The sequence below is a fragment of the Hoplias malabaricus genome, chromosome 1, assembly GCF_029633855.1.
Source record: "Hoplias malabaricus isolate fHopMal1 chromosome 1, fHopMal1.hap1, whole genome shotgun sequence".
NCBI lineage: Eukaryota > Metazoa > Chordata > Actinopteri > Characiformes > Erythrinidae > Hoplias > Hoplias malabaricus.
This window is the reverse complement of record NC_089800.1, coordinates 63,262,640-63,273,973: the sequence shown is the minus strand read 5'-3', so window position 1 is coordinate 63,273,973 and position 11,334 is coordinate 63,262,640. Positions and strand designations below refer to the sequence as shown.

The 11,334-nt window shown below is 39.3% G+C and overlaps 1 protein-coding gene across 4 annotated transcripts in view; it reads left to right on the top strand.

Annotated features, from left to right (window-relative positions):
- The first annotated feature begins 2,486 nt into the window (after positions 1 to 2,486).
- The window catches only part of tmem260 (transmembrane protein 260), a 33,276-nt gene continuing 24,428 nt past the window's right edge, over positions 2,487 to 11,334 (top strand). For 3 of the 4 annotated variants that reach the window (XM_066681207.1, XM_066681191.1, XM_066681214.1), the window contains exons 1-3: positions 2,487 to 2,932; positions 7,322 to 7,353; positions 9,774 to 9,925. In XM_066681207.1, the coding sequence (XP_066537304.1) occupies positions 2,827 to 2,932; positions 7,322 to 7,353; positions 9,774 to 9,925 (290 nt within the window). In that variant the 5' untranslated portion in view covers positions 2,487 to 2,826. Of the gene's footprint in view, positions 2,933 to 3,122; positions 3,498 to 7,321; positions 7,354 to 9,773; positions 9,926 to 11,334 lie in introns of those variants that run through there. The other variant, XM_066681198.1, reaches the window with a different exon arrangement.

Here is an 11,334-nt window from a genome sequence, read left to right as displayed (position 1 = left end):
TTATCTATATTTATGTATAGATTTGTGTAAGTATTTTTAAGCATAGAGACTTTTTTTAGTTTATAATGATCAGTTGACTTGTAAAACCAGTTTATACTGGATCATATCTGTTCATGTTGTCTTCTAGGAGTTTGTGTGCATTATTGCATGTAAGAATCAGGATATGTTTTGCCATAGCCCTCTGTTTCCAAGTGCCTCCAAGACACTTTCACAATTAGAAAGACTTTGCTTAATCATTCATTAATTGATTGCCAGGTGTCACGGTGGTGCAGCAGGTAGCGTCACAGTCACACAGCTCGGGGGACCTGGAGGTTGTGGGTTTGAGTCCTGATCCGGGTGACTGTCTGTGAGGAGTTGGTGTGTTCTCCCTGTGTCTGAGTCCAAAAACACACGTTGTTAGGTGGATTGGCGATTCAGAAGTGAATGTGTGTCTGTGAAGGACTGGATAAGCGCTTACAGATAATGAATGATAATTGATTGCCCACAGTCCAGTCAATTAAAATGGCTATATTTTTAATAATAAACACAGCTGTATTTAACATTGAAATGTATATATATATTTTTTAATACATTGACCAAAATACATTTTAATTCATTTCTACATTTTTCCAGGTCAAATATCACTCAATGTTGAGAATAAAAATTATGGAATCTCCTTGTAATTTATCTAAAAATGCTGATTTGTTTGCAGTTAAAAATGAGTTCTTACAGACCTTAGGTGTTGCCTATACATCATGCTCCTAAGTTAGGCATACTTTGAATTTTCATTGAAAATCCATCCAAAATAAATGTACTCTGTCTTTCCATTACAAGCCTTCATAGTAGAGGAATAGATGAGTTTCTTAGTCACAAAACTGATAGTAACCAACTGACTTAAAACCAATCAATCAATCAACAGCTGTTGTTAAATACATCAAATTGATGCTGACTACATGGCATTAGAAATTGTCCTGACATTGAATTTTAGTCAAATTTATGCATAACACACGTTTAATCAGAAATCAGACAAACGTTCAACCAGCTGGGTACACATTAGGTGACTTTTGCATCACAATATGTTAAACAAATGTAATTAGGGGTTAAAATGAAGTGATGTTAAGACTTTTTTTGACATCTAATGCAAACTGTCTAAAAGCAAGCAAATGTCAGGTGAGTGTTAAGGTATCACAACCCTGTCAGGAAACTGTTAAAGAAACTACTAAATGGCCGCGTTGTAAGTGCATAACATGGTAGAATTACTGAAGTCGTCCAGTTTCACAAGGTTAACCCAGTTGGTTTTAAAGTAAGTAAAACCATGCTAGAATATAATTTGCCTGCTGACACTGAATCCGCTGTGACAGAAACAAATATATATATTACATGAAAATATTTGTACATGTGTCATTGCAGATTCTGGAGCTACTGTGATTTCTAGCATTTCATGTGTTGCTAATGCAGTCATTGCTCTTAAAGCCTGCCGCTGAAATTGCAGGCCAAATGCTATAAACTGAAATAAAATTTAAATCAACCTAAATAAAACAAAAGATTTAAGTTTAAGTTTAGTATTCATTATTAGGTAATTATGTGTATGTACCACATTTCCCTGATGCTCGGTACAAAAGGTATTAAAACCACTAAAACTACTAATAATATACCAAATGATTAGCCCATCCCTGAAGTGATTTAAATAATACACAAATCTAAAACGATCTTCTCAATATAAGTACCCCACAGTCAGGATTTATTTTAGTTTTTGGGTCCAGCATTAAAATCATATATGAGGAGCATCATCAGTAATGAAGCATCTTTCATTAAAATTTCAAAGTTGTATTGGGAGTTTAAATCTCCCCTCCATTGAAAACCTTTTTAACATATCTGTTTGATACTTTCATGCACTAAAATAGGTATAATGCGTGTAATAAATAATTGCCATGACTGCACATTACTGCTGTGACTCTGCAGTCTTCCAAAGACAGTCTCAAACTGGCCAATTCAGACAGTCTGGGTTACATACGTCATAAACCTAGGCCCACAATGCTGTCAACTTGAAAGGCACGGCTTGCAAGCTGAGGGGAGCAGTGCAGGGGTGAGGGAAGACAAAGGCACGTATTAGATGCTCGTTATGATTAGGTCAAGTATAGGGTCAAATATGAGAGACGTTAGGCTAGTTTTTGGAAATAACTTAACATGTCAAATGTTAAACAGTAATTAGAATTACGGGTTTAATCGATGCCCGGAAGGGGATTGGAACACTTTTTCAGTGCAGTGGTAGTCTGTGTGAAAAGATATAAAGCATGTACTGTGTTGTGTGTCCGTGTTTCTACAACACTGTTGTACTAGTGACCGGTCTCCTGTCTTTCGCTCTCTCTCCGTTTTGGCTTCGTCCCTGCTCCTCAGAGCAGACTGAGTCTCCCGCTGCGGCTCTGGAGCACAGAGAGGCTTCGCTGACGACAGACCCGGACAGAGCAGGAAGCGGAACTAGCCACAAAACTCGCGTTAGCCCCAGACTCTGAGATTTCTGCCGGGCTGCGGTCTGAGAGGGTGATCGCACGGAGCGAGATTGAACCTGCACCCGGAGCGAGTTGTGAACGGGGCGCGCGGGAAGTAAAGGAAAGCTAAAGAAAAGCTAAAGAAAGGCTAAAGACTCAACAGTTGTACAAAGCTAGCTAAATGCTAATCCTATTGTGGTCGCGGCTGCGGCAGTTTAGCTTGCTAAGGTTTTGAATGGATTTTAAGTTTTCTGGGGGAAACGTAGCATGTAGCTCAGGTTAGAACAATATCTGGAGTATGGTCATTGAAGAGTACGCGCATATAAATGAGAGTATAAGCGGGGTTTAAGATTTAAAGATGTCTGGGGACAGGTGGACGTGGACTCTGACGGGAGGGACTGTAGCGGCGGTTACAGCGCTCTACTTGCCCGGTGTTCAGCGCACGGTCCCCGGCGGAGACTCAGGTAGGCTTTATCTGTCACGTGCGTTTGTGTTCACAACACATTCAGCCAATCAGAGCGTTGCTTTACTCACCACGCGCCACAGTGCTCCTGACTTCAGCTGAATCATATAAACCACAATCAAGCCCCTTTCTTCAGCCTGAGGCGGCTGCCTAAAGTTTGAGGTGAAAAACACGCGTTTCTGGGTTCACAGAGCTGTCGAGCTGTGCTGCCTTGTCGAAATCTGCTATAGTGTACTTTTATACGTACTGTCACCTAAATATAACAGTCGGTAGGGTATTTCGATAGGCTAAAAGCACAGTACCTCAAAATGCTGTGCAGCGTGGAGATTCAGAGCAGAAGTAGAGTGGTGTCATCTTGAAGAACTATGTATGTGATGCAAAATACAGACGATGGATTTATATTCACTGTTTGTTAGGTACAGTGCTCAAGAATGATTCCTTCACGAGTTTGATAGCACTTTAAAATCACCACAACCTGCTCAATACAACACATCAGAACAGAAGAAGCAAAAGGAAAAAGTTCTGAACCATTTTAAATGTAATGGAACGTTTATATAAAAGCCTAGGTATGAGAATGTAATTGTTGCACTGTCTAAAGTCAAGCCGAAAATGTTTATATCTCTTTTTTTATGCCCACAATTACATTAAATACTACTCATTGTGCCATATTTCTTGCTTTTAATTACTTTTAATCAAACTATGTTGATTTTCCCTTCCTGTAACACACCACCAGACGAGGATCTGCAGGATTTGAAAATCATATATTAACCAATAATTTAAGTGTTTTCAGATGCTTGCTTTTAAACAAATTGTGAGAGATCACAGTCCTGCCCATATTACTACCCTCCCAAATGTCCTGTTTCATTCAGTAATACAATATATTTAGGAAGCAAAATCCTGATAAATTTCTGATTTCTGTTCTGTGGTGATTTTGGGGTGAAACAGAAACAGTAAAAATCTTATTTCATCTTTGTTACAATATGTAATTAATTGCCTTGGGGGACTGTTGTCACATATATGTATGATCTGTGTATCTTTTGTCCATTCTGTTTTTGTTTTAAAATGGGACAGTGGAAAACAGAACATGACTCATTATCCTATTTTTGGTTTAAAATAAGAAAAAGGAAAAATCTTAGGCTATTGTTCCAGAGCCAATCAGCTGAGTTTGTGCAGAGTGAGAGCAACAGAAAACATTCAAAGTGAATATGCCTTGAGTTCCAAACAAATTGGATCTTTAAAAATTTGATAATGAGTTCAGTTTTCCATTTTGAATTTTGGTTTTGGCAGAGATTATTCATTTGTGTGTATCTTCAAGATAAACATTGATTTTTTAAAATAAAAATAAAAACCATTCAAAATATTGCATATCAAAGTGACTTTAACAATGCCAATAAAAAACAACAACACTTTTTAATAAAATTCAGATTTTGTTTCCTGACCATTTGCTAACTCGACAGTCTGCATTTTTACGAAGCCCTGGTAACAGTAAATGTCTAAAATCCAAATTTTCTCCATCCAGCATGCTAGGCTTTCTCTCTCTCTCTCTCTCTGATCATTGCAGTTAAAAAGGCATCTGGTGTTTTTAGGCAACAGAGAGAACTCCAAACTTTGAAAAGCGCAAACTGAAATGAGTATATTGCTCTATTCCTGCTCCATAGGTGGGTAATATTGAGTTATTTATTTTGCTGTTACGGATTAATTGAAAGGTGGAAATGTCTCCAAACTCAGGCGACGGCAAACTGCATGAAAGTAAGCAGAACATAAATGTTACAAATGAGTTTCTGTGGCAGCTCAAACAGTGTCTAAAAAATATAGACAAGTTAAACTTAAGCCATGTACAAACAAGAGTAGTTTTTTCTCCTCAAACACCTTAAAAATGTGGAGCTTCTGAATGTAAACATGAGAACTGCAGTTCTCCACAACCGTATACGTTGCCTTTAAATGTTGAAATTTTAGTCTTAGCTCTTGAATTTAAATGAGTAAATATAGTCCTATATCTTTTTCAGTTCACCTTTTTTCAATCATCATAAATAAATATGAAATTATGGGTCAGTGTTGGCATTGTTGATATCTATTTATTACTAGGTGTTTTCAGTATTCAGAATCATTTAGGGCTAGGTGTGACCTGATCTTTGACAGACACTTGGTTGGCGCATTCTGGTCTTCACTTTGGTATTCATTCATTCATTCATTCAATGTCTTTAACCGTTTATCCAGTTCAGGGTCTCGCCAGTCCTTTCTAGGACAACACACGCTCACTCGGTTTATTTACAATAAATATTTCACACAACTGGATAACCTCCCTCTATTGCCACAGAGACAGACTAGTATATCCAGCATTTCTATCATCATTATCAATCCAGCTCCTAGATTAAAATATACTAACACTTGTGTTATACATTATGTGTAAACACAGAAATATGTTTCAGCTTAGCTTATATTATAATAAAAAGTTTCTTTATAACAAGCTGGATCACTAAAGAAAATGTTGAAGGAGCACACAAGTGAATGGGAATTTGTCCTGTTAGCTTTTTCACTATGTTTAGCTATGGATCCAGGGTGGCAGTATAGGGGAGAGTGTTGTATGAGGGGTGTTTTTGTAGGAGGTTAAAAAAAACAACAACAAAATGGCATAGCCCCTGAGCGTGGCGTTTAGGGACAGTGCAGGATGGTTGTGTGATAGAGCCAGCTGAATACTCTGCAGAAATTCTCCAGGTCTCCGTCTCACAGCCCTAATCCCTTTAGGTGTGCTGCGCCCTGGAGAGGCTGAGCGGGCGCCCCGCGGGACCGCTGTTGTCTAGGAATGCGAGTGTGGAAATGATGGGGATTAAGGGGCAGAAAGGCTGCTGTGGGTGCCCAGTGCTGTGCTATCACAAAGACACTTGGCTCTTACCACAGCTGCCCCGCTTTCACTGCATTTCCCCCACTTTGCTTTTTTTAGAACCTGCTCCTCACGACCAGGCCCAGCTTTGCTGCTCTCAACATACAGCAGTGCGTGGTGGAAGAAAGACAAGTGATAACTTTCCTAGTCCGTTTATACACCATGACCAAATTTGATCAAAAAGAAAGCACTACACTTGGAGATATGGCAGGCCTGACCTCGCCATGTGTGAGTTTGTGTCTTTGCGTTCATGGCTGTTCTAAATAGAACAGTGAAAGCAAAGAAAATTCAGACACTGAAGAGTGAGGGGCCTGCACACACAGATAGAAAACTGACCGAAAACTGCCAGTGAAGTGCTGGAACTGCCAGCTAACGATTTCAGAATTCAGTGATGCACTAAACATTTATGGTTGCATCAGAAAACAGAGTTTATAGGATTTTCCAGTGGTTAGGCAGTGTTGCATCAGACAGCATTTCTCAGATTTTTAACCACATCTTGAGTTGAGTTCTACCTTTCGCCAAGAGGACTAGGGACACTAGTTTAAATGAAGAATGTCTTTCATCTCACCTTCTCTCTCCCATGAACAGATGTTTTCTTAGAATTTCAGTGCCCTTGCGGTACCCAAATACCAGCATATGACACCACCTGCTCTGTCCAATAGATGGCACAGTTTGATGTCAATTCCCAGTATTCAGACAGATGGCTAGTTGTTGCCAAGAAGCAGGTAACAAGTTAATTTGACAAGAGGTATTTGCATGTGCAATAAATGGTTCTTCTCTTCACTCTTTTGGGCTGATGTTCCTCTCCATTAAATGAACAGTGTTTCAGATATGAGGCAGCATATTTTTAATCAGATGGACTTTTATAGAGGCATTAAACTAATCAGATTTTTGCATTCTGTCAGAACTGTTGAAGGTTTTTTTCCCCAACACAGTTTATTTGTTATTTTAGGCTTATTTCACTTGATGTCTGAGTGTATACCTTACTCTATGTCTGTGTAGAGACAGAGTGATGGAACTGGGAATTTTAAAAGTCTGGGAAATTGCCAAGCAGTAGGTATACTTGAGTGTCTCTGTCAGACTCCATTTGTGTGGAGGATGTGTCTTAATGTTTGTTTTTGGATAATGAGGCATGTGTTTGTGTGTAAGAGAGAGAAAGAGAGTAAGCAGAGGTGTGGGCATATGGAGGTTGTGCAGTGTGCTCTGTCACAGACTGGGGAGTATTGAGGGACTGAATGTGCTTTTGTGTGTGTGTGTGTATATGTGTGTGCTGTCTGTGTGTGTGTGCCTGCGCCTGCATGGGGATCAGGGGAGCACACGCGATGGAAGAGAATGAGCGTGTCGCTTAGGAAATGTCACACTGGGAAGATTTGCAGGTTTTGATCCGGGCAAATTAATGCAAAACCCCAGTGCAAGTATTTGATTTGGGAAAACTTTCGGGAGCGGACTTGTCTCTTAATAATAATTATTGGGTTTACATTAATTTCCCTCTCTGTTTTTCTACCACAGGAGAGCTGATCACCGCTGCTTGTGAGCTGGGGGTAAGCATTAGCTGTATTGTTTAATCAATTCACTCATTAACTCTTATAAGCATTAAGGAAGTTTAATTAAGTATGGGGGGGAGAGAAAAAGCTGATTAATTTACTTTTCAGGCTACAGGTTTTTTTCGTCACCCCCTTTTCTATGCACTCCTTTTTTTTTTTTTTTTTTACTAAGTTAGGACTAGAGAATGCTATAATTTGCAACCCTGTTCTTCAAATCCAATTAGACTGAATGGTAAGGCAATGGCTTTTGTAGGCTTTGCCTTATGTACGGTATAAGGCTTATTATACTCCAACCCCTCTTCTTTTTGTGTGTGTATGTGTGTGTGCCTGTGTAAGCCGCAAAGAATGAACTAAATCGGGTTACCAGTTATAATAAGTTTTATTATTTAATAAAGTTTATTACGCCGCCATGATCCTTTTAGGGAGGCTGTGGCAGTGTCAGTATGCCAGTAATCCTTCCCTCTGTCCGTGTGGCCTGCTTGCCTGCCGGCTCTCCCCAGGGTTGGAGGGGTCTCTCTGGGGCAGAAGGCCGGCGGCCCTCCCCTCCTGCTCCCTGGAGCCCCAGATCCATTCTGCCTTAAAGCTCCCTGCAGCAGGGCTCTCAAGCTGTGTGTTCTGCATGTCTGTTACCACACGCACATACACACAGACACAATACCTTTTCCCCTTTGGCATGAGCTCTCAAAACACGTGTGCCCCACATAACATCATATATCTTCAATGTACTCTTAGGAGAATTTCTGCCATCCACACCATATATTTATACACCTCACACAGGCGCGCACACACACACACCTCTGCTTCCACCTCATGCTCACCTTGTTGGCATGACAGAGCGCCCTTCCTGACCCTACCATCTGTTTGCCATACTGTCTGTGGTTCTTCTGTCCTTTCTCTGTCCTCTCTCACTCTCTCTGCAGTTATTATAAGACAAAGTCAATTAGATGTCAGCAAAACCAATGGGGAAATAAGTCAATGTCTTAATTACGTAATCTCATGCATGAGTCTAATAATGGGGGGAGAAAAAACAAACAGCCAACCTATTTGTTTAAGTTTGCACTTTGGTGAGTTACACTGTGTGCTGCCCCTGCTGGTAGAGTTAAAATCATTTAAACTGTTACAGGGTATGTCTCCATGCCACCATTTCTAACACTGTATAAAATGTTGATGAGTCTTCTTATATTCTGAATGTATTTTTATTGCATTGCTTGTGTATGTAAGTTTTTTTCAGTACAGAATTTTTATTACGGTATAATATACATATACATATATGTATATGTATCAGTAATTTAAACATAAGCAAAACAAAAAATAAAACAAAATGAACTGGTAGATAATTTTGTGTTCTTTTGATTGTTCTCATGTATCTTTTCAAAGTAATTTTGAAACAGTTCTCCAGGTAGTTCTCTGCTGGTGGTACTCTTTAGTTTTTATATTGATTTACAGCATCTCATATTTTGTAATATCTTTGTTTTCTTGTTCAAATGGTAGCTTCTGACATAAATTGTGTAAAAATATATTTTCACCCTTTTTAAGTTTTTACAATATTTTCATATGAGACGATAACTTGGCAGAAAGAAAATTAATAAAGACTTTCAAATGTGAATTGGCCTTAAAGGGTTCACAATAAAAGTATTCAATTTTTTTTTAAATATTCCTAATGCCCTAATTTTTATTGCACCACGAAAGAAGAAATTGCAGACAGAACTGTGGCTCTCTCTCAATCCTTGCCCGAGTACCTCTAAGGAGTGCACACTTTGTGAAGTTGTACAAAAATAAAAAAAGCATAATTGGTTCACACTCAATTCACTGTTAACCCTTTAACATTAATAAACTTTAAATATATGAACACACTAGGTCATACATACTTTTATTGAGGGTTTCCTATCTTCAAACATTTTTCTCCCTGTCTCTCTCTCTCTTCTCTTTCACTCTCTCTTACTCGCCAACCCACGCACCCACAAACACATACACACACACACACACTCTTTCTCTCTCTGTCCCCCCTCTCCCTCCCACCCTCCTCGCTTTCAGACATCTCCTTGCTCTAGAGTGTGTTACGTTTTCTCAGCCTGCTGTGACTGTGTGTGTTATCAGGCCAGTAGGAGTGAGACAGCCTTTAATAGCTCAGTCCCTTATCGCTCCTGAGGGGACTTAGTGCCTAATTGCTGGGAAGGCAAGGAGACAGGAGATCAGGGTTTTGGAGGGTGATCAGGAGGGGAGGAGGAAGAGATGTGTGTATTTGTGTGTGTGTGTCTGGGTGTGTGCCCAAGTGATATGGCAAAGAGTACCAAGTCATAACTGGTAAACGTGGGGCTGCCCTTTAGTAGATTTTTGGAAAAGCATGGAAAGATAGAAGGGTAGATCAGGTCACTTTCAGACTTTTGTTTTAAAAACTTAACACTGTGTTTCCTCAGGTGGCTCATCCCCCTGGATACCCTCTGTTCACTCTCCTGGCCTCTCTGGCCCTCCACTGCTTTCCAGCCAGTTCACCAGCTCACAGCATAAATGTGCTTTGTGCTCTATTGGGGGCAGGGGCCAGCGGGACCCTCTGCTACACTGTCTGCAGGTAGGAACCTTCCACATACTTTCTCAAGGGCCTTAAGGCACTAAAGAACTGTAGAAATCCTATATAACTATTGCTTGATTACCCTTGAAGGGAGTGCTGGTCGATATGAGCGCAAATCAATATCACAATTAATTGTACATTTTACCAAGATTATGATTAATGAATGATTGTTTTGTTTTTGTATTTTTGACCCGCATAGTTCAGTGACGAGGCTTGTGCTGTAAACATGCTCAAATATTAAATATGAGATATTTTTTCTAATGTCGCTGGGAGCTTGTTTCTCTCTTGTTTTCTGAGCACTGTTTATATTTGGTGTGTGATTGTGCTTTGGTCGCTGAAACTGTTTTTTCTCAGTGTTTACATTTGACTTCTTTTTGTTCGGTGTCATCTTAATTATATTCAACGCACAGCTCGTCCAAACCACAGACTCTGTTTTCCTTTGGTACTAGCTGCTAGAGTCGCTCGGTCGGCCTCGACATTTAGGTTGCTGCCATGTGGCAAATAGAGGCAGAAACACGTGACTACAGCTTGGTAGCATGGTTTTTAAAGAACAGTACATGAACACACAGAAGGGACATAACAGAATAAAAATGTAATATGTCAATTAGAAGTTCTGAATGTCAATTTTTAGTGAAGAAGTGTCAACTCCCAAAGGACTGATTCTTAGAGCATTGTTGCCTTGAAAACATTAAACTGATTAAGCCATTTTCTGTTTTCAAATCAGAAAAAACAGGTCATGTTTCAGTCTTTCACATAATCTTTTACCTTTTACCAAAAATTTGCACAATATCTTTAAATGAGAACCAAGTAAAAACAATCATTTTGTTTTATTCTGAAGAATAGGTCATCAAAGAATTTATTTTGTCATAGTTGTCTTTAACAAACTTAACACTGATTCACACAACCTGCTTGTTTTAACATAACTATCCAACTAGTTAAGTAGCCTTCCTCAGTTAAAAAAGATTTCTTAAAATTTATTAGGAGTAATATTAACAATAATGGACACTTTTGAGTTACCAATTCACCTACCATTGCGTGTGTATTTGGACCATGGGAGGAAACCCACACAGATACAGGGAGAACACAACAAAATCCTCACAGTCACCCAGAGCGGGACTCAAACCCCCAACCCCAGGTCCCTGTAGCTGTGTGACAAATATATCTAAGTTAAAACTGATCTAAATGTGCTGTGAAATGTGCACAAGGTCATTTTACAATCAGATTTGACCAAACCATAGTTTTGATGGATGAGGGCCATTGTGTGTTGCCCATGTAAATTATTAGTCTTTACTTATCTAATCTTAAAACTGTGATCTCACTTCTAAACTAAGTCCATATTTAATCTCAAACCATGCAGCCATGCACTTAAATCTGTGAAACATGCATCTTTTTTCTTACAAGCACTGTTT